Source organism: Seriola dumerili, unplaced genomic scaffold (assembly GCF_002260705.1).
Source record: "Seriola dumerili isolate Sdu_G_001 unplaced genomic scaffold, Sdu_1.0 BDQW01000621.1, whole genome shotgun sequence".
Lineage (NCBI taxonomy): Eukaryota > Metazoa > Chordata > Actinopteri > Carangiformes > Carangidae > Seriola > Seriola dumerili.
Genome location: NW_019174876.1, coordinates 1,718,291 through 1,741,440, shown reverse-complemented (window position 1 = coordinate 1,741,440; position 23,150 = coordinate 1,718,291). Strand labels below are relative to the sequence as shown.

The 23,150-nt window shown below is 38.3% G+C and overlaps 2 protein-coding genes across 4 annotated transcripts; both read right to left on the bottom strand.

Annotated features, from left to right (window-relative positions):
• Positions 1 to 22: 22 nt before the first annotated feature.
• LOC111236357 (small ubiquitin-related modifier 2) lies at positions 23 to 3,229 on the bottom strand. Its single transcript, XM_022765062.1, has 4 exons — positions 3,145 to 3,229; positions 2,046 to 2,177; positions 1,767 to 1,838; positions 23 to 551 (listed from the first exon to the last, which is right to left on the bottom strand). Exons 1-4 carry the CDS (start codon positions 3,163 to 3,165, stop codon positions 486 to 488), a joined length of 291 nt encoding a protein of 96 aa, XP_022620783.1. The 5' UTR covers positions 3,166 to 3,229; the 3' UTR covers positions 23 to 485.
• A 1,524-nt stretch (positions 3,230 to 4,753) lies between these two features.
• On the bottom strand, positions 4,754 to 15,982 carry LOC111236355 (ADP-ribosylation factor-binding protein GGA3-like). Of its 3 annotated transcripts, none has more exons than XM_022765058.1 (17): positions 15,883 to 15,982; positions 15,112 to 15,196; positions 14,837 to 14,912; positions 14,647 to 14,745; positions 14,431 to 14,554; positions 14,113 to 14,216; positions 12,866 to 12,946; positions 12,514 to 12,651; positions 11,580 to 11,661; positions 11,212 to 11,334; positions 9,861 to 10,073; positions 9,707 to 9,729; positions 9,156 to 9,568; positions 8,295 to 8,581; positions 6,837 to 7,006; positions 6,537 to 6,647; positions 4,754 to 6,260 (listed from the first exon to the last, which is right to left on the bottom strand). In XM_022765058.1, exons 1-17 carry the CDS (start codon positions 15,917 to 15,919, stop codon positions 6,150 to 6,152), a joined length of 2,277 nt encoding a protein of 758 aa, XP_022620779.1. In that variant the 5' UTR covers positions 15,920 to 15,982; the 3' UTR covers positions 4,754 to 6,149. The 3 variants fall into 3 exon arrangements, with proteins under 3 accessions (XP_022620779.1, XP_022620780.1, XP_022620781.1); XM_022765059.1 differs by lacking the exon at positions 15,883 to 15,982 and adding an exon at positions 15,633 to 15,649; XM_022765060.1 differs by lacking the exons at positions 12,514 to 12,651; positions 12,866 to 12,946.
• Positions 15,983 to 23,150: the final 7,168 nt, after the last annotated feature.

Genomic DNA, 23,150 nt, shown 5'->3' with positions numbered 1-23,150 from the left:
TGTTTAAAAAAAAAACAAAAGAAAAAAAAAACTCAATTTATTCCAATACTACATTTTCATAACAACAGATGTCAGTGGATTTAAAATGCAGGCGTACTTGACAACAATAACAAAATTCCATCTGAATCAAAACGTCAATGACATAAGTATAAAAACAAAAACAAGGACCAATGATTTTTTTCCCCCAAAACTTCCTAAAAGAAAGAAAGAAAAACAAAAAAAATCATGACAAGCTTTTAATTTCTTCGGCACATTAGACTCACTGCAGCTTACAAGTTGTCTACAATGCGCAGTTCAGAAATGTTAACACATGAATGACAGTGTGATAAAATCTATCTACACCAACTGTGCTGCTGTCTTCCAGCATTTTGAAAAAGTATTCCACTGGATGGTATCAACACTGGTCATGAACATTTGAAGACTGGGCATAACAAACATGTTCTGGGATGAAGAGGGGAGGTAGGGATGTTCGTAGGAAACAGTCTTTAAAGAGAAGAGCCTCCGGTTTGCTGTTGGAACACATCAATCGTGTCTTCATCCTCCATTTCTAGCTGTAAGGAAAAATTCAAATGTCAGTTGTGAATGTGCTCATTAGTAAAGTAGTTGTGTGAAAGACAAAAAGACATGAGCACTATTCCAATGCTTTTATTGAACTCATTTGTGGGGGAGGAACTTTGTGCCTGACTTTTTACCACAATTGGAGACCCCTGCAAATAAAAATGTCTTATTCACTCAATAGAATTACTTCTGGCGTGAACATGCCCTCGTCAGAAAACTGTTTTCCATTCTGCATAGTTTTTCCTCCCCCATTTGTTACTATTAAGCATTGGTTAGCCTTCACTGTGAAGCCATTTAGGGAGTGTTGACATTGACAGTGAGGTCAGCTAATGTAACCAAAATTTTGTTCAACAGTTTTGGATTTAAGCACTTTCACTTTAAGTTTTGTAAGGTAATTAGTTAGAAAGATAGGCAGGGGAAACATTTATTTTAATTACACCCCTGACAGAGCACAATTAAGGAGATTAGGACAGAAAACAGAGAATGACCTAATGTTTGTGTGTTGTAAGCAAAAAGAGGGAAAAGAGCTCATAAAGTGGTTAGAAGAGGTGCAGAAGCTTAGAATAGTCTACTTTGAGACTCCCAAAATGAAAGAAAACCAAAACTTTTCTTTATATACCTGTTCTATGGACTTAAAAGGCAACACAGCTGTATCACTGACTGATGCTGACAGCTGCTCAGTGCTGTTTGTAAAGTGCTTTATTTGTATACAATATCTACATTGTAACAGTGCAAGTACTGGACAAAGCTGATGTGAGAGCGAGTCAACAATCATTTCAGTCTTCACGTATAAAGTGAAAGAGAACTTCCACAGCACGTGTTTAGACTTGCTGTACTCGTGCAGCAACTCAACTCAAGCTTGTTTCCGTGTTGTCTAATGGTACAGACTTTTAACTGTGATGATGTACACATAAATTCAGACCATCATGTATCAATCAAGTCATGTTAACATATATTCCATGGTGAATTCAAGGTAAGTACAGTGTTTGTCATGAATTTTAAATGAGAGTCAATTAACCTTAAGCAGCATCCACCAGCTGATACTTCAGTAGCATTTCTGTAAAGTTATTTTTAACATTTACAATTACACACAAAGTAGCAATACACTGAGATTAGTATTCATTCTCTCATTCAAGAGTAGTTAATGATCATGAAATTTTATTCTACACGTGATCATATGTAACATGAGCAAAAGGGTGTAGCCTTACCTGCGAGGGTGTGTCTGTTTCATTGATGGGCTGACCATCAAATCGAAACCGTATTTGCCTCATTGACAGCCCCTGAGGGGACAGGCAGAGAAATATTATGTTTAAAACATTGTAAACCAATATAATGGGATGCTCTGGTGACCAAGGGGCTAACCATTTTCATTCTTGTAACCATCAACAACTTCGTGTGGCAACCAGTGAGAGATAATCAGTGTTGCAAAGTTCTTCCTGAACCAATGACATCTTTTGAGCAACATTACAACAGTGTAGTAGTCTCACCTGTCGTTCACAATACGCTTTCATCAGTTTGCTGAGAGGAGTGTGCCTTTTGATCTTGAACTGCACCACTGAGCCATCCTGCCCTGCCACCTTTAGGTTGATGTGCTCATTGTTCTCCGTCTTCACTCCCTCCTAAAGGAAAGAAAAACATAGTGTGCAGAGTCAGGTAACTATCAAGATGTTATGTAAGGATAAACAAGTATCTTATTAAAATGTGACCTCCAGCAAGTGTAATGCATAAGCCCCCAACCACAAAACCCTATCAGTCAGGGTCAGATACAATTTAAGATTCATGTACCTCAATCACTTCTGACAAAAGTATCAATGAACTCGAACGTTAATCACAGGTCAAACTCATGGAAATGTATGTGAACTGATTTTATTTCAGTTACATCTGCCTGACTGCACCTGGTATGCACAGACCTGAGAGTCGGTGTGGTTACTGAGCGCAGAAAATGAAGCAACATTACAACTTCAACGTTAGCATCTAGCATTAGCATTAAGCAAATCAATTGACAATGGCCTACAACTTCGGATAATGTCCAACGGCCTAACCAGGGTGGACACCGTATCTTGCACTTATCAACAATCCCTCTTATTCTGACACACTTGGGGGTGAGCCGGTGGTGAGCACAATTCAACTATTTCATATTGGTTAACGGTTTTTGTTCAAACAATCCATTTTGTCCCGTGGATGTTGTTCGCTACGGTCTCTTAAATGTTACTCACCTTTCTTCTGTTCTTGTTAACGTTAACTGGACATGCAACAGCTATTTCGCTTCGTGGTACATGTGCATCACTACTACCGACATCAGCATTGAAGGGGTCTGAATTAATCGTATTCAAAAAGACGAGAAATTAGTATTTATTTCATTCCGCCCGGGTCTCTGGTACATTAGCCACGTTAGCTTATTATGCTAACTTCACCCGCTAGCTTGCTAGCGCGGTAGCTCTGGTTTGTGCGGTTAGCATTCTCTATAATTATGATCGTTGGCGAAATGGCCGCACGAGTGGCTTTTCATAGTGTCATATCAACAATTATCGCACATGAATTGGATAAACACTGTAAATAACCCCCGGTACAAAATCCGTTCCTTACCTTAGGTTTTTCGTCTGCCATGGCTGCTGCTGTGTCTGTCTGCGCCTGTTCTGCTGCGGCTGCGCTGTCTGGCGCGCCACTTGGCGTCGGCTGCAGTGCACACAGCTGCGCCAGATCAACTGGGCGCTCTTGAAATGTAGTGTGCCAAAGCCATGCTCGTTCAACTACATGCGTACTTCCAGAGTCTCAATTTAAATGTCAGTTTGCATATTGAACATTTTAATGACGTGTACCATGTGACACCATAAACACTTGACAGTGAAGGTGCTTAAGAAATGGAAAGTAACTAAGTACATTTCCTCAGGAACTGCACTAATGTACAATTCTTAGGTGCTTGTACGTCACTATTTCCATTTCATGCTACTTTTTACTTAACAAACCACTACATTTCAGGGGGAAATATTGTTTTCTATTCCACTACATGTATTTTACAGCTTCAGTTGGTTACTTTTAAGATGACGATTTAACACAATGGATAATATATCAAACCTTTAAAATACAACACATTTTTAAGGATTAAACCAGTCGTTTCCAACATTTTTGGCTTGTAATGTCTTAAAAAATGTCTGATTTCAGTCTGAGTTCATCAATCAATCAACTTCATCAATTAGTGATTTTTTTTTTTTTTTACCGTTTAAAGTTCTGAGAGTTTCATTTCAATAAATATTCAAATGATCCAATGTGACAAAAATGTCAAATATTAGAGAAAAAGTTAAAAAAAACAGATGCGTATCAGAACGTTTTTCCCTCTTTCCAATCACATTAATCGTTTTATAACCTCTCAGATTTATCTGGTGTCTCTATAAATCTGTATGTAAAACTGTTGTTCAAACTAGCTCAACAACATACTGCTGACACATAGATGCGTCAGTATTAATAATCTAATGATATCATATATAATAAATTATCTGTCAGAGGGACCAAACCAGTACTTTTCTTAAATACATAACTACATTTTGCTGCTATACTCACACTTTTACTTCCATGCAGCACTTGTAATGAAGTATTTTTACATTTCAGAAATGGTATTTTTACTTAGGTAAAGGATCTGAATACTTCTTCCACCACTGAGATACTTAGAGGTATTTTGAAATATTTGTACTTTTATATTAGTATTTCCATTTTATACTACTTTACTCCACAACATTTAAAAGGGAAGTTTGTACTTTTCACTGAAATGCATTTACGTCACAGCTAGTCACTACTTACTCTGCAGATTCCGATTTTACACACAATGATGAGCATTTAGTCTACTGACCCAGTAGTATATGAATTAAAATTAGCTCCAACTTGACCAGGTACAACATTAATACACTGCTCACGTTATTGCATCAGCAATAGCAATCCAGTATTATAATATATGATAACAGGGATCATTCTACTGCATGAGTACTTTTCCTTGTTAAATGTTTAGACTTTTACATCGAATAGTTTTATACTGTGGCACTATGACTTTGGCTGAAGCAAAGAAGCCGATTCTGATTCTGATTGACAGCTGCATTAGAATACACCTCAAGAATGCTGTTAATTTGCTAGTGCATTAACACTGGTCTTTAGAAACTGAAAAATGAAGCAAAAATGTGAAAATTGTAATATAAATAGACCCACCTCATTCTTTATTTTTCCATGCACAGAAATTGCTTTTCAAAAAATATGTAATGACAAGTTCCTTTAACAATCTATGACAAATAAATAATTTTATAAGAAATAAGTAGAGAATCTCCTCTATAGCACTAATAGCCCCAGAGAGAAAAAAAATAAAGACACAGTTTTAGATGAACACATGGTTAACCTAATTCTTTCAATTAACCACCACCAAGTTTTTATTATCAATATATTTTCTCAAGGCTTACTTTCCTAGTTTGATATAGGAAACTCCCACATAAGCTTAACATTTACAATTGACCCTGGAAAAATAACCCACCCCTTTAGCTCTATTTCCACAACATGGACTAACAGCAGGAGCAAGGGCAGAGCTATACATGGCATTTAATTAACTGGACACCTTTCTGTGTCCAGGGCTTAATTATCAGCTGGCCTGCACTTCCTTCAGCACATCCACTTAATGTATAAAGTTCATCCTTGCCCTAACTAGCTCATGCTGTACCTGCCAAGAAAAAGGGGCTAATGTCTGGCACAAGGCCGCTGTTTCATCTAGCAGGTATTACATTTTTATATTAAAATATTATCCAGAGTTCACCCCACTGTTACATAATGTAACATTTTATAAAATATCTGTGTGAATATTTTGAAACATTACCACTAAGGATTTGTGCCTTTCTTACTGAAATACTGAAAGTCTCCATCATAAGAAGAGTATGCAGAAGGAATACAGTTGTCAGTTGCAATATCAAGTTAAAAGATCTGATACCTCCCTCCCCTAACCAAAAATAAATAATACATTTGAAACAATAAATAGTGAAAGACTAAAAACCATAATATGAGTCTGAACTCAGGAGACAAGTCAAAGTAATCAGTAGTAACTGTGGGCCATATTGGAAGCAGTGAATGTGACACTGATGTCACAATCTCATTCAACATGTATTTTTACTTCATATTAAGACTGTCTGGTATCCCAAAGTGCAAGTATCCTGTAATCAGTTCTGATATGACTGTGGGACAGGAGTAAACATCAACTTTAAAATGAGACCAACAGGTTATAATAACAGTAAGAACTTAATAATAACTTAGCAATACTTTCCCACATAGTCATCATCCACGTTCAGCCAGTTCACACCATTTGTTATTGCACCACACTGACTACCTCTGGCATTATAGTAAAGTTTAAGTTGGGTGTACGCTACAAGACTTTGGCTACTTCAGTGGGAAAATCTTGAGCAGAAAAACTCTAACTTCAAGCTCCATTAAAGTTTATTTTATATTCTTCAAATATTCCCCAAAAACCTTCTAATACTGCCCTTTCCTTTCACTTCTGAGCTGCACTGACAAACTAAATTATTAAGGAAGTCTTGTAGTGTCTGGCCATCCTAAATGGGTCGGCAGGGCTATAGAGCACCCCATCTGTCAGCAGGCGGGAACTCATTCACCTCCCCCACCTCTATGAGTGGCTGCTCTCCCAATGTGAATGTCAGTTTGTATCTCATCCGAACCTTCTCCTGCAAAACACACACATGCACACACTCAGTCTGACAGCTGAAAGGAATACACAACATACACACACAACATCTTGAGTATTGACAAGGTCATTGGTCAATATATCCTCAAAGCATACTGGTTAGAATAACTAAGAAGTGGTATCACTGTGCTGTACTGTATGATCTCAAACATAGGTAAAAACACTGCTGAGGCATGCAAGTGTTCCTTCAATGAATACATTACTTAATGCATTAATAAATATATGAACATCAAAAAAGCTCCAGGCTGAGCTCTACCTTAAGAGGATTGGCAAGCAACATGACCTGAGTGATGGCAGCAGGGGGAAGGATTGGATTAAAAGGAGCCAGCTCTGTCCCCGAGGGTGGCTGCAGTCTTACTTTCATCGTCTGGAAAATCAGAAGAACAGACATCCGTGTATATCAAATAGAGGCAGCTATCGACTTAAATTTAATTTTCAGGCAAAGATTTCATGAGTTGAACATCAGTCTAAAGGAATAGTTTTAAATACAGTATAAATGCATACCATGTAGCTTCCTGTGCAGTAGTAGTGATATCACATGCACATCAGGTTTTACCTTGGGTACGGCTGCCTGCAGAACAATGCTCCTGACAGGTTGTGGGGCTGTGTTTAGCATGGACGCCACTATCACCAGTACATCAGGCCGGCCTGCAGGACACTCCGTGGCAAAATGCAGCAGAACACGGACACCATTTTTATCATATGCTGTAACAGGACACACTTTACCTAAAACACAGGACACAAAGAGGAAAAGAAAAGGAAAATGACCACAGAGATTGATGGGGCATGAAGAATACTCATATGAGTCAGCTAATGTTCTTTTTACAAGTGCAGAGTCTTTTCACAAATGTAGAATTGCATAATGCTCACAATGAAATCTGTACTGAAGGCATGTTTTGATGCAAGTTCTTCCTTTTGTACATGCTGTGATAATTACTTTCAGATCACGTTGATTGGCATAATTGGGAAAAAAAAATCCTTTTTCATTAAGTTTGCCACTGTTGCCTACCACCAAGTGGCAGTAATTTTTAAAGTTCAGTTTTCCAACCACCAATCAGTCTCAGTTGAGGAGGATTCTGACTAGACTGTCATTTGTCCCTAACTGTCTCTGTAGTTTTAATCTCTTTGATAATTATCCTCTCTACAAGTTCATCACGGTTTGGAGATCAGTAAAAATTTACCCTCCAGACTGAAGCCAGTTCCTAGAATTCATCCGTTAATTCATTTACTATGCCCAACTATTGAAGATAATAAGCCTATTTGTCATGTAAAATTGCACTGAACTTCTGGGCAATCCACCTGTTACACACACTATGAAATCTGTGCACAAAGTGACCTGTTATAGAGCTGCAACAATTGCTTGATTAATCTATCAACAGAAAATTAGTTTGCAGCTACTTTGATAATCAAATAATTTTTTTGAGTCATCTTTTTGAGCAAAAAATGACAAATATTTGCTGGTTCCAGCTTCTCAAATGTGAAGACTTGATGCATTTTTGTACATGACACTAAACTGAATATCTTTGCATTTTGGCCTGTTGGTCAGACAAAAAGAGACATTTGAAGACATCACCATAGCATTGTATAGACTTCACAATTAATCAATTAATGGAGAAAATAATCAGCAGATTAATTGATAATATACAATAATCATTATCGGCAGCCCTTATCTGTTATATCAGATTATTGGCAAATAATATTAAATGTCCAGTACATTATGTCTTCCCTGCTTCAGTGCTAACTGCAAAGACAGAGCTCAAGACCATTTTTGCAATGCATTACAAAGCCTTTAAATTTGTTTGTCCTATTTTACAAAAAATATAATTTTGAACCTAAAATGATATTTTAGGTTCAAAATTAAAGTCATGTATATACATGGAGCTGTGGCTTGATGTGATGTCCCTCTTTGTATTTGTTTCTCTGTCCAATTTTTCCCTATACACCAAAAGCATTCAAACATTTGAAATTCTAAAAACATACACACAAACAATAAGGCCTATTTCCTGGAACTCACTTGGCTTGATGACATCCAATGGGACAAAGACATTGGTCAGGGACACTTCCTGCCCCATGCCTGCACTGGCCTGGCTCAGAGGGAGGATGGGGGACAGGGAGCGTAACAGAGGGCTGTCATCTGCCTGCCTCTTGGCTGGTGAGGGAGTGGAACTTCCTTGCATCCCTCCGACAAGCATTGATGTGGATGTGGTGGAGGAGAAACCAAGATTGGAAGACAGGGTAGCAGGAGCGCACAAATCCTCATTCTTTACCAGCAAGCTGCCAAAGTCCATCACAGCGGGTGTTCTGTGTGAATAAAACAATTTTTTTTAGACATTATATACTATAGATTCCACTATTTTTAACTTTAGATAACAGAGGGAGGCAGAAAATGAGATGCAACTTCAAGTTCCAAAACAGATTTTGTGCAGTCAGGTTTACAAAATATAAGTGGAATGCAATGGCACTTGACTTCACACTAATACAAAACAAAACCTCAGCCACATGATATTTCAAAAAGTGGCAGCAAGACTCTTAGCATGACCACTTTAAAATGATAAGTCACAGTCTTGGTTATTGAAAGGTTAATGGAGTCCTGCGGATCAGTCTGCCATTCGCAAGCTAGCGGTTGGGATGCACTTGGAACTTCAAATGGCAGAAGAGAGAAAGAGGTGCCTTTAAACTTAAGCTTTTATAGACACCCACTTAGGTGAATCAGTGCAAATTTATTTTAAAACAATGGATAGAAGATGTACATCATTTACCAAGAATTTAAAAAAATATGATTCGGCATCCAAGATATTATGTGTGACTGATGGACAGACAGGTGCTTCTCTGTATTCTTTCTGCAGTTGTACCTGATGGCAGAAGTACCACTCACCTTTTAGGACTCCCAAGATCCAGCAAGGCAAGGTCTTGCAGATTGTCATTAAGAGGAGCTGAGTGGGAAGCTTCAGGTGAAGTGGAGACTTGTTGTGGAGTGACATGGGTAGCTGACGGAGCAGACAAGGCCATGCTGAATGACTGAGGAAGAGCAGTCGGGGCCACAGTTGTTAATACTGAACTGAGGGGCTGTGAGAATGTGACTGAGGTCGTTGAGATAGATTGTGTAAAAACGGGAGGTGTGAACAAGACAGGGCCAGGGAAACCCAAGGCAGAGGCAGTTGTAGAAGACTTGGTAGTGCTAACTGGGGCTATTGTTGTAGACAGGGCATCTGGAAAAAGTGAAGGCGTAGAAAATAAAGGACCCGAAGGCGAATTAGTGTCGAAAAGATGCAAACGCTGACTGGAATCCTGGAAAACACGGTAATGAAAAGAAAATGTCAGAAAATACTTGACATTAGTATAAATGATTGGAATCAATTTCAAAATCTGTAAAGATGACAAATGATTGCTCTAGTTTATATGTGTTGATGCAGCTGATTTACTTACAACAGGAACAGGTTCATTGAGGCCTGCAAATTAAAACAAATATATGTCAACAGATACTGTATATAGATGTAAACAGCATATTCACTAACAACAGTTAATAGTTTCATGAAAAAAGTGTGATTTCTTTTGCTACAATACTATATTGCTATGTTACCTAAGGATAGTAGCTCTTCATCCAGCAGAGAGAGAGCTGCAGAGGGTGCACTGAGGCTCGGGGGTTGTGGGTCAACGGTAGTAGACCCACACAGAAGGTCATCAGGAAAACACAGAGAAGATGCAGGGGGTTGTTGCTCTGGTGGAGAGGGGGTCTGGACATCCAGACCCACCAGGTCAATCAGAATCTCTGACTGATTTGTGCGGCTCATACCTGACAGATGGAGAAAATCATAAGCAAAAGGTAAACAAAGATGCATTCCTTTTCAAATGGATAATAATGTCTATGTCCATCCATCTGTCAAGTGAAGTTGAAATGGTCAGTTCACCCAAACATGCCCAAATACTAATCCAAATGCTATCTGCCCATGTAGATAGTTGATAGGCTTTGAGATCTCTGTTACTGAGCCCTCTGCCACCACGTGAATAAAGTGGAGGAGATAAACACCTTCTTTGTTGATCTCATATACAAAGAAAAATGACGCCTGAATAGCACGACAGAAATATTTGTTTTCAGAAGTGATGTCCCAGTTGCTCAGCACAAACACAGACTGAGCTGTCATTGAGAACTATGGCAGTTGCACCTTTGCACAGTTTCTTGCAAGAAACTTTCCTGTCGAAACTAATCAGAAAATGGTTAGTGGAATTTTCTATTGTCTTTTAACAAATCTAACTCGATATAAAATGAATTTGTAAACATACATGTAACAGAGTTGAAATAAAACTGTTGATGATCACACAATTTAAAAAGATCAGGGAACAAAGTTATTTTGTTCTTTGTTTAGTTTTTTCACATAAGATGTCCTTTTTTGGTGCAATATCTCAGAGCAACAGAAGCAAAGGCTTGTTTCAACTTGTGATTTCTTATTGTGGTCCTTATGTATGATGCCCATAAATATTCCTGTGTATAACATCCATAGACATTCGAAAATAAATATTATTTTATTAGTTACTTTTGTACGTTGAGGCACAGCAACAATCCTGACCCCTTTCTGCACATAAACTGTACTTTGAAGACATTCTGGTTCGACACACCAGTACATTAGGTATACAGTATATATATACCTAATATACCTAAAAAAGGACATACTCCTCAGAAATCAGACTAAACTGGATGTTTGTTTTTAACATTAGGGTGATATGTTCTTTGCACATTGCTATCTATTTCATGGTCTATGTCAGGTTTCCCTGTCTATGAACTTTTATTATCGTGCCCATTGTATATTCCGTAGCTTATATAAACCATGACTTTTAGGGGAATTGAAAGTATGTCAGAATCTGAAATGCCAAAACCCTAACCCAACCCAACAATTCTCTGCTTTAACTGTACGGTCCTACCACTTAAAATTTACCTTGTTTGACTGATGTTTGTGTTTGTGCTTCTTCAGTCTCTCCATTAATGGTCTGTCCTTCCACAATCTTCTTATAGGAATTAATAACTTGGGAAAGGTCATCACTGGCCTGCAGGATGTCTCCTGATAAATGCATTTTAAAAGGTTAAATCAAGATGAGGTTCATAAAATTCTGAAACACCAACAATAAACATGTTTGCTAAATTTAGGAACTCTGAGAGCAGAAGGTTTTTCAAGTCAAGAGGACATTCTGGTCTGATACGTACGTCAACACAAGGTCTCTGTGAATCATGACTTAACCAATTTATATTTAGGTTAAGAAGAGCGTGTCTTCAGAATCAATAGGGTCAAATTACAGGATTCCTCACCCAAGTTGCTGTCATTGTCCTCAGTCTCAGTAGCGAGCTGAAACACTGTTTGCCTAAGCTTGTCACAATCACCATACAACTCCTGGGGAAAAAAAAGTTTAAAAATCACTTAATATCCCCATCTTGAACGTCATTCAGAAATTGGATATAAAAAGCAAAGTGTATCTCATACTTAAAGTGGCCATAGACAAGTTCTTTGCTTTAACTTATCATTATGAAGTAAATATTGATTGCACAATGTAATGACAATAGAATAATGACACCATCTGCATTTAAATTAGTTCCCTATGAACCACTATGCAACTTTATCTGCTACTGAACACGAAATTTTGCAGAAATATGAAGGCTTGATTTATAACATAAAACAGAAAGAGGATAGTGCTTTTGTTTTCCCCGGTAGCTATCAGTAGCTTTCGCTAGGTGGCAGAAATGGTGGATAGTGGAACAACCACAGTAACTATGGAAACTCTACCCAGCAAAAGAAAAAGAACCCCGTTGTCAGAGAGGGCAAAGAGGGCAAAGAAGGCAAGAGGGAGAGTGACAGAAACCGGTATAAAACAAGAGTGAACCTCAGACGAGCATTCACTCGATGGTGAAAGCCGTGGTCAGAGTGGGAGAGAAATTGTGCCCTGGACTCATGCTCTGGGACTAGAGAGACGGCCAGCAAGTAGACTGACGGGGCTGGTAAAAACTTGAACATGAATGGTCGACCAGCCAATCAGGCTTTGTCCCGGTATCCCTTTGGTCCGTCCAACCGCAGAAAGAGATCCCTAACCAGCATTCAGTAGGCCATCTTTCTACTAAATCAGTACGTAACAAAAGTTGCCTCCTCACTGATACAACCAGGTGTTTTGCTCTTCCTTTATCAGTAGCCAGGCTGAGAGTGGATGCTGTTTCAAAGGGTGATTTGAGCTTTATCTTATGGAGAACGAACCCTAATGAGCTCCTTGTCTCCGTCCGTGGAGTCTTCTGAGGTGAAGTGAGCAAGCATCTCGTTAAGGAGTTTGACACTGTTTTTTACTGCCTCCAGTGTGTTTTTTTGCTTTGTCACTTTCTGTGTTCTCACTTCATCCTGAGACCAGAAAAAAAAAAGAAAAAAAAGTTGAGTTGAGTTGCATTCATTGATAGAACTAATTAAACTTCACTGTGAGTACAAGCACAGGGGGGCTTTAAGATATGTGTGTTGTAATTAGGTTTCAATTTCTAAACAGGAAAGCCACAAGAGTTTGGGCATAATTACAACACAAACAAAACAATCACAACATTTCATTTTGATACCAACACACCTCTTTCACCATGTTCTTGATGAGACGATTGGCCTCTTGCAGATCTTCGGGCTTTTTGCTCTTGAGCAGCTCTGATAATTTCTGCAGGAATTAGAGAACCATGAGCATGTAAACAATCAAGCCCAGTTCCCACAGATCACCCAGACACAGGCAGCAAAGCCATGCCAGCTCCCAGACTCTGAAAAAACAAACTCCAGCCATAGTTCAACTGCAGTCAACACAAAGTAAACATGCAGTCATGACCTGTCTTGGTATGCTGTAGCCAGTGAGGTAATGGAGTGAAAAAAGAAACAAGAGCAGTTTCAGTGTTGAAAATGCACATTAAATGACCTTTTTTTCTGCGGGATGACATCAAACAAAGCCTTTGGACAGTGATGCAAGAGCGATAGAGGGGAGAAAGAGAAAGAAAGAGATCAGCTCCCTCTTTCAATCGTTTAAAATCTCTCTATCAAAATTCCCATTAAATAATCAAAAAACGTGAAAGTATATCACTATGAAAGACTAGGTTTTCTGTTTAATCATGTTGTTTCTTTGAAAGATTTAATAAAAATTGCTGCATCCACATAGAAAAAGTCAAGGAATAATTAAATATTTTGGGCCATATGCTTATTTGCCTTCTTGCAGAGTTAGAAAGGAAGTTAAGCTTCGTTTAGCAATTAAACTGGACACAGGATGAAGCAGTTAGCCTGGCTCTGTCCAAAGTTCTATTATCAACACATTATAACACATTTGTTTAATCCAAACAAAAACTGAAGCATAGAAATGAGTTGGGGCCTTAAGGGGTGTCATGCACTGTAATATTTCTTGGCAGGGTGCAGTGACTTCCTGGAGCTAAGCAAAAAATCTCGCACCTGTAGCTTCATATTTAATGGACATACATGAGAGTAGTATCAATATTCTCATCTAACTCTCTAACTATTTCCAAAAATGTCAAACTATTACTTTGATACTTATCGACAGTGGATGGTCTGAATATGTTGGCTAAATACGCTGGCACTCAGATACTTTCACTACAGTGAATGCAATTACATACTTCTGCACTGAACACACATATACAATACAATCTAGGGTAGGGTGTAAAAGAGATATATTATCTTAAATGTTGATCATAATCTATGCTGCGCCAATAAAACAAATAATTGCAAATATGTATCTGCAAAAGATATAAAACAAGAGAAGGGGAGAGTTGTGTGCAGTGAGTAAGTTGCAGTGTTTGCATAGTCAGAGCCTAAAATAATTTTTCTTACCTTACTCTTCTTCTCATCATCAAACACAGGATTCTTGGGTCTCGGAGAAGGTGAAGGTAATAATGTTGCATCGAGGGGGATTTCTGGGTCAACTAAAACAATACCTAAAATAAAAATAACAACAAGCAGCTGTTGTACTCTGGAAATCGCAGTTTTAGGACTTCAAGGTGACAAAATTATCTTAAAAGAGTTTGTGGCACAACAAAGTCATACCTGACTGTTTAATATATTATTTTTGGATGTCACTGTTATGCATTTATATGGTATTATATTTTATCAGCATATATTAACAGCTGTTTTAAGTGACTGGTGTCTCACCCTGAGACTTCAACATCTGATATGCTTCACAGATCTTTGCTTCATCTGGTAGAGACACAGTCCAACTGTACAGCATCTCGATCACTTTCGACTTCACTTTTTCTGATACTTTGTCTCCTAGGTACTGAAAAATAACAGATGCACCACTCAGAGTGACACTAAACATGAATTCAAGTTAACACATTTCCATTAGAAGGGGTTTGAACATTTACTTACTTTGGGTGATACTACCTTAATTAATTCATTTAAAAACCTAAATTTCCCAACTTCATTGTGAAACCTTCGCCCACAGTTCTTCATACAAGCCTCAAGAACCTAAAAAAAGGAAAACAAGCTTAACTAAATATTTTTTAATTGTGCAAAGACATTACAATGAAAAACACAGTTAAATGATTATACTACATACCGTTAATGCTTGTATTGCCTCCCATTCCTGAGGAGACTGAATCTTGTGAGCCAACAGTCTAACGGATATTTGAGGGCTGAAAAATAGAGAGAGAGAATAGAGAGAAATAATCCAAAACTAACTCAATAACAACAGTAATGCAGACTCTGGGTTATAATGGGCTTTATAATAAGCTGCATGCGTTTACCACAGTGAGGACATAGACAAGCAACATTGGATGAGTGTGATTCAACGTTGTGAGAGAGATTGGGTTTATTGAATTATTGTGACCATACCCTTCTAGCTCCTTATTGATTTGGTCACAGAATCCCATTATATATTCCCAGTCCTCCTGTCTGTTGGAAGGGTTAGTGGCTTTGTCTGAAAAGAAAAGGGTACAGATTCTGATGAACATGCAGCCCTGATGACACTTTTCAAATCTTGCTAAAAGATACATGTATATATATAGTGTCCACGGAAAGGTAATGAAGGCTGGAGCTTTGTGATACATGAACTTGGCCAAGATTTAAGTCAACCCTCGAGTGTCAAGTTCTGACGCTTCCCGAGACCAGCTAGCAACAACCCAAACCCATAGGTCGTATCCATCGTTTTCAATGTATCTTACTATGAATTCTCTCTCTACTAGCCCCCAGGCACTTCACTGATCCAGTTTCTTGTTGCTATTTCACGTCCTGTTTGAAATTGGTTAAGTTAACGCCTCCGGGTGTTTAGGCATGTCCAGGGAGCAAATGCTAAAGCGTTCTGTGGGTCACCACAAGAATAGAGTAACTACATTTTTGCTAACATTTAAACATACCCTTTATGAGTCCAAGCCACAAGTAAACCAAATGTCAAAGTTGATTTTGGCTAGCGATATCCATCAGTTGCCAGCAGCTGTCTGTTAGCTGCTTTCTGACAACACAGACGAATTAGCACGATGTTTTTCATTTACAGCAATGTCAAGGGAGCCCAACTGGTGTTTTGGACACCTACGGTTACGCAGCACATAACTGCAAACCTCAGATATGAATAAACGACGTCAAAAGGGAGTTTCAATGCGTACTTACTAAGCCACGACTCCAGCGACTCTCCATCATCCGCCATATTTGCAGTGCACTCTGAGGCAAACAACGCGTGACTCCACTCCTGCTGCCTTCATGTGCTGTCGGACATATGGGAGTTGTTGTTGTTGAAGTTGTTGCACTTCCTCTTCTGTAAGGCGTTGAACATTTACATGTATTACCGCCACCCACTTGGCTGGAGTATGGATTAAGACTCTAAAATGCAAAAACGCTCCAAGGGATGGGCAGTTTCGATCCCACAAAAGGTCTAACTATATGCACTTTATAATGTATATGCTAATTTAAAAATACACACAGATCTATATTACCATCTTTAAATTCTTTCTTTTAATCTAAAAAAAACCTCAGGATAGCTGCCCTACTTTCTTTTGCATCTCCATGTAACATTTTTTTCCACACTCCTGTTTCTACATTTTTGCTTAAGATTTTCTCTTGCCCTCTGATATTTTCACATCAATTGTCCATACCACATTAAAATCAAAGTACAAGAGAACAAAGTTGGTAAGTGTATTGACTTGCCATGAAATGTCCAAAAGTTAATAGCTCATGCCATCCTTCTGATGTCCAAAGGTTAGCAGCTAATGCTACCCTTGAAATCTCCAAGAGTAGCTAATTAATGCTGGCCTTATATTGTGCAAACTTTAAAATAGCAGCTAATGCTAGCCTTATGATGTCCAATTGATGTTAGTGGTACTATATTACTTAGCTTTATAATAGCCTTAATTCCTTACAAGCAGTTGGCAGCTAATGTTAGTGGCAGTGTATAATGTAGCTTTATGCTGGCCTTATAATGTACAAAAGTTTTAGCTAAAGCTAAACTTGTAATATTCAGTACTTAGGAGTTGCTAAAGCTATCTTTGTCATTAATGTCCAAGGATTAACTAATGCTACACTTGAAATTTCCAAAAGTCACAGCTAATGCTAGCCTTATAATGTCCAAAGTTTGGAAGTTAAGTAGCTACTACTAGCCTTATAATGACCGAATTTAATATAAGCAGCTCACCCTTTGCCTTTGTTTGGGTCCCACTTGAAAGACTCTGATTCATGCAGGATGGGGATGTCACGGTTAGGAGAAAGACACTGTCCGTTATTCTGATGGATCCACAGTACACATCATGATTTCCAACACCGATGCAGCTGTTATTTGACAAGCTCCAGCAACTCCTGTGGCACAGCGGTGCAGTCTCACACCTCTTGATTCAGCATTTTTCTGGTGATAGGTCACCACAGGCAGGCTTGGTCCTTGAAAAGAAATGTTGGGAGGTAGTTCAGAATTTCAGTGCTTCATCTACTACAATCTCGTTTGTGATTAAAAGGTTGGCTTTTCAGTGCTGGTGTGTGAAGAAGACACAGATCCCACATATTAACATTTATTTCACATACACAGTGGATTTCTGTAGGAGTCAAGAGATAGCAGGCATTGGTGTATCTAAGATCAGTCCACTTTCAGATGTAGCCATGTGGAACAGCTATAAACACATTTGCATTTAGACAATGTAGGACAACACTTTGTAACTTTGCTACAAAATACCTAGGCTTTTCTCCCTTCCAGACCAGCAGATAATGGCCTTAGGAGTTTTTGATGTCACTGTGTCGAATGGAGCTTGGGGCTCTGAAGTGTGGCTCAAAGCTGAATCAGAACAGCAGTCACTGGCCTGACTGACTGAGACAAAGCCCTGATGAAATTCCATGTGCTACTGTGAAAAAACAAAGTCATGATGCTGATGGATGCATACTGACAGAAATACAATTACATTGTACTCCTCTTCAAAAAGGTGGAAGCTTTGTCAGAGGCTTGTGTTATCCCTTTAGTAACAATTTACACTACAAATTTAGTAAGAGAAACAGAACTCTTCCAACCTAGAGGCTTATAGTGACACAACACTCGAGGATGGGGTGGAAGGTGAAGGTGTCAACAGACACAGGTCATTAAAAACAGGGCTGATCTTTTCTACCAGTGCTGGTTTCTGTGGGCGAGCAGTGAGATTTGAGGGCAGGATTTCCCACGTCTTGTGGGCAGCCCACATAAACTGCTTTGATGTTTCTTGTCCTCCTCTTCTTTCGGCTGCTTTCTGAAAAGTCTGCTCCTCCGAGATCCTTGGATCTTAATGAAAATGATTAATGTTGAGCTCATTTCAAATCTGTATCTCACAGCTCATTTTACTGTGTGGCCAGGTGGTGGTGCTAACAACTCAGAAAGGATGTAAAGTATGGATTTATTATGTGCTGTCACTTTTAGCAGTGAAATAAAGCAGCATTTTTTTTTTATGTTTGTGTGTCTGTGTGTGTTCACAACATTTTGCAGTGGTCCTCAACATTCGTATCTTTTGAACAGTATAGTTTGTGTGGCGAGGAGTGACACATTAATAGAGTTTATTCAGTTTCAATCTATTTACCGAGACAGGCAAATGAGAGGGGTAATCACGCAACTTTCTCCTTATTTTCTCAGCTTGGTATCCAGCTGGGCAAATAAAGATTCACACTGTGCAAGTAATTGCTGGTGCACTAATTTTCTGTTTCAAATAGAGAAATTAAAAGTGAGGAATAATGCAAGCTGGTAGAGTCAAGCAAGTTCAGATTGGAAACAAGTTAATGAATCTTCAATGTTATTTAATTACAGGTAGAAATTGGGAAATGCAGACCAATTGAACATGAATTTAAACAAGATTTACACCATAAATTTCCTTCCACTATTAAATCTGGGAATCCCTGATTGTGATTCTTCTTATTTTTCTTATGTTTTTCACATGGAATTCAGTTTCAAGCTGTATGTTAGTAAAATAGCTCGCAAGAAAAGGCCTTTTTGCTTTTACACAGGTCCCTTTGTCCCCCACATCTCATGCAGTATGTGAAGGCAAGACACCACTATGCAATTACATATAATGTTATGCTCCGTTTTGAAATAATAACCAATATTTGTGCAGAAGACTGACAGGAGATAATATGAATCTCTCCCCTGTGTGAGAATGACTCTAACTGGAAAATATTTTTTCATCTCAGGATTTTCTTTGAAGAATTCTCAGAGAACGTCATCTCTGACTGCAGCTAGACATTAGCACCTTGTCGCATGTTGAATTTAAATTTGGTTACGCAATTGAACAGGGTTGAGATCACTACTAATTGATGCAACACTGTGCCTGAGGAGAATGTGAAAAATGTGTGTTACTAGACATAAAGAGGCCCTTCTGATCACACTCCACAATGCAGACAACAAAACTTGAAATTAATATTTTCATTTGTAAAGTATTTATCTGGAGCAATAACCTCTACATTGCACATACATTCTTGCAAGATACTACTTACTGCATACAAGATGCAATAAAAAGTGTCACCTTATCCACCACTATCAAGATTGTCAAAATTGGTAAAGAAATGTTGGTTTAAGTTTAGTTTTTAATTCATTAAATCCAGTCCAATTCTCCCTGAAGGTTGTTTTTAAGGTGTTAAAACAAAAAATAATAGTGCATCAGTAAAATAAATGATTGTTAGCACCACCAAATTCATTTAGCAGTATGATAAATGGACAAAATAGAACCTAAGCTAACCCTCTTTACTTCATATTCTATCTGTGAAGATTTGAGGAATAACGGCATGCCTGCTCAGCTCAGCAAAGTGTGCGATAGTGCAGCACTGCTGTGTCGAAAAAACATTTTTCTTTTTCCTTTTTTATTTCTTCAGGAAGGGTTACATTTGACCGTTGTCACATAACTGTGGGGGGACATGCCTGTCTGCCTCTTGCACATTCCTTTCCACCCAATGGCATCAGAGTTATCCAAGACCTGAATGATCTCTCCGCGCTTGAAGCCAATATAACTGTCCTCCTGGGCCTCAAAATCAAGCAGCTCCTCCAAATGCGTACTCTATGTAAGAAAAAAGATACAAGAAAAACAAGAGTTACAGTAGGTTTTTTTTTTGTTGTTGCTTTGTTTTAGTAAAGTATTCAGACCCCCTAACTTTTTCACATTTTGTTATGTTGTAGCCTTGTGTTAAAATCTTTTAGATTAATTTTTTCCCTCATCAATCTATACTCAATATCCCATAATGACAAAGTAAAAACTGAATTTTTGAAACTTTTGCAAATTTAATAAAAAGGAAAAACGGAATTATCACATTTACATAAGTATTCAGACCCTTTGACAACCTATGACAATTGAAATCTAACTCAGGTGTCTGCTGCATTGAAGGTTCCCAAGAGCACAGTGGCCTTCATAATTCTTAAATGGAAGAAGTTCAAAACAACCAGGACTCTTTCCAGCCGGATGAAAAGAATAAAATGAAAATTTGAATATCGAAATTTCCATGACAACTGTACAAATCTGCTGAGGAAGATTGTGTGACCTGATCTTAAGTTCCAGAGAAGCTATAAATGGATCTGGTGGTAAATCTTTGACAGCTAGTAATGTAATGTATGTTTTACTGTGAGCCTTTCCATGCATGCCTCTATCCTCTTGGTCTGTGCAAGATTGTTTAGCTTCTGGACAGTAAGGAGGTGTAGTGATAGTCCACCAGCTGGTTAAAAGGTCCCATATTTCATACGTTTGCTGTGTTTTATTTGAAGTTTTGATATTCCTAAGAAGATATATTTGTGGTTTTAAGAACCGAAAACCATCTCAGTGTAGTTTTACATCTCCTCTCTCAGGCTTCTCTCTGGAGCTCTGGTAACAACAGATCAACAGGTCGTCTGAGTGATCAGATAAAAATATAGCAGATAAGGTTCAGGTTCAGGAAAACACTCAGAGAAACCAAAACAAATGGACCAGGTGATTAAAACAGGTAAAAACACTGAATAAAGCAGAATCACATTAAACAGAAATGAAAACGGACAATTACCTTGATAAAAATGACAGCTTTCTCTAGGTTTGGAAATTGCTGGAAACATTTGGGATAATGTAATACACAACTCAACAAAGACATTCAGACATTTTCATAAGACTATAAGACATTGGGGTTGATAGAGTCATAATTCATAATGTGTATAGTATGTCATATTACTGTTTTTAACATCATGCAAAAAATTCAGATAGACATTAAGATCTATGTCTGTCTCAATTTTCAAGTCCACACATCTCACATGGTGGGACGGTTTTTACATCTTTGGTCTGTTAATTATAGCGCCACCATCAGGCAGATTGGGCTCATGTTTCTTGTGAAATAATAAAACAACACAAACTCAATAAGGTTCTAACCCTTCTGTGTTAGAGCCCTAATAAAATACTATAAAGCAAGTGGACATAATAAAAAACAAAAATTGTAGAATATAATAGAATAAATACATCACTCAGTTTATTAATTACCATTAAAATGCATCAGGCAAATTTCAAACTCTGACTGTACTACAAGAGAGATGGTGAAAATGAAGCCTTGGCAGGTGCGTACATGTGTGTCATCAAGTTGCATCATAAGTGACAGTGAGACCCAGTTAGGTCAGAGCTCAAGTGAAATGCCATTTTCATATTCTGTCATGCACACCCACGGGAGAAAGTGGCAGCTTGCTTTGACATAATATTAAAAGATCAGTGTTGAAACTGTCGGATTCAGTCAAGTTAGATAAGGCGGGTGAGTCAGAGAAAACAACAGTGTTCTACTTCAGACTCCGACCTGAGCGGGGGGTATAGAGATGTAGCAAGAAGGCAAACCTACCCCCATTAAATTCATTGTCATTACCTGTATCTAGTTCTCAGTGTATTATCAGTGCAATATTATCATTCATTTGGATTCTTGGTGAATTTTCCTGTTGAAGTCCAATATTCACTCACAATCACAAACACAGTCTCCCCTTCCTGAGTTACAGCATTGAATAATGGCCAGAGGTGTTTTTGCAGAAAATTATGATGTCACTGGAAAGTTGACCTTTGACCGTTTGCATATGAAAATTGTGTCATAATTAGGGTATGATTTCTTTAGTTATGGTCAACTTGTTTTGTGAGGTGACAGTGACCTTGACCTTTGACCCACCAAATTCTAATCAGTTCATCTTTGAGTCCAAGTGGATGTTGATGCCAAATGTCATGAAATATATATATATATATATATATATATATATATATTGCATTTACAAGAACATGAGGTCACTGTGACCTTGAACTTTGACCACTAAATTCTAATCAATATAACCTTGAGTCCAAGTGAACATTTGTAGCCTTACTGAGATTTCACATTCACGAGTATATGACAGAAGGACAACCCAAAATGGCTGTTGTCGCCGCAGAGACATAAAAAGTTTTTTTAAATGGCTACTTTCGAGGTAGCAGCTGTGACGCTGAATCTCTCTCAGCTCACAATCACACAACAACAGATTTTGGAGATACTCTTGTAAACTCTGACTATACCTTTTAACATTTTAGAAGTGTTGGCAGATACTCTACAGTAACTTTTCCATTTGGATTCAGCTACACCAAGCCATGTGAAATATATGATTGTTAGTTTGTAAAGTATATGATGCTGTTGGCCCTCATGAAAACCGTTAGTACACGTGAGAGCTGTTGATTCAAATCGGCATAAGTGGCATGTGTCATTGTGTGTGCCACACTGCGGGAGTAAAAACGTCTGTTTATTAAGGTACTCAACATGTCATTTCCAGCATCCATCCAACTACAACCTGATTAGAGGTCTAATCAGCAACACCTGTGAGTTTGAAGACTGTTGCTTCTCCCATGACAGAGCAGCAGGCTGTAAGATTCAAAATCTGGTATTTGTCCCAAATGATCTTGAAGAGAACAAGATGAAATGTGAGGGATGCTGTTACTGGCATCAAGGGACGGCCCGGCTGAACCTGTCACTGTACTAATGATAGTCAGAATTTTGTCTTGATATTGTTGAACTGTGTTTTCTTATGTTTTGTTTAATCCTCCACTTGTCATGGAGTGATATGTTTGATGTTTTGTTAATGTTGAGATGCTAAACAATCCGTGTTTCTATGTGAATGTATGTCGTAAGAGTTTCCAGATGTTACCGCCACGTACAGAATGATCATGTGAACTAAGACTTCGTAGCAAAGGTATAAAAGCTGTGGTTGCTTTGTTCTTTTTCAATCTCCAGGATCCACATGTTTGTGAAGTTCTTGACCCTGGTATTAAAGTGCCTCAAATGAGAGCTGTTGTCTCCTGTGTCTGATTGACTGATTCATTTGAGAGAATTCATCTTCCTCAATTCCTTCAAGATTTCTGCCTTACAACTAATGAGACACTCTAAAACGCAGGTGTGTTTTCAACTTAATTTATCAAGACAGCCCCATTAACTTGATCTGGTTTCCA

Bases quoted from the DNA above. Each gene is read 5' to 3' on its own strand.
- LOC111236357 (XM_022765062.1), bottom strand. From the start codon at position 3,165: ATGGCAGACGAAAAACCTAAG. The intron at 1,839-2,045 runs GTGAGACTACTA...CTGTCCCCTCAG, and splicing joins AAGCGTATTGTGAACGACAG to GGGCTGTCAATGAGGCAAAT. The intron at 552-1,766 runs GTAAGGCTACAC...TTTTCCTTACAG, and splicing joins AAACAGACACACCCTCGCAG to CTAGAAATGGAGGATGAAGA.
- LOC111236355 (XM_022765058.1), bottom strand. From the start codon at position 15,919: ATGGCGGATGATGGAGAGTCGCTGGAGTCGTGGCTTA. The intron at 14,217-14,430 runs GTGAGACACCAG...TTTTTATTTTAG, and splicing joins TCAGATGTTGAAGTCTCAGG to GTATTGTTTTAGTTGACCCA. The intron at 11,335-11,579 runs GTGAGGAATCCT...TGCATTTATCAG, and splicing joins GGACAATGACAGCAACTTGG to GAGACATCCTGCAGGCCAGT.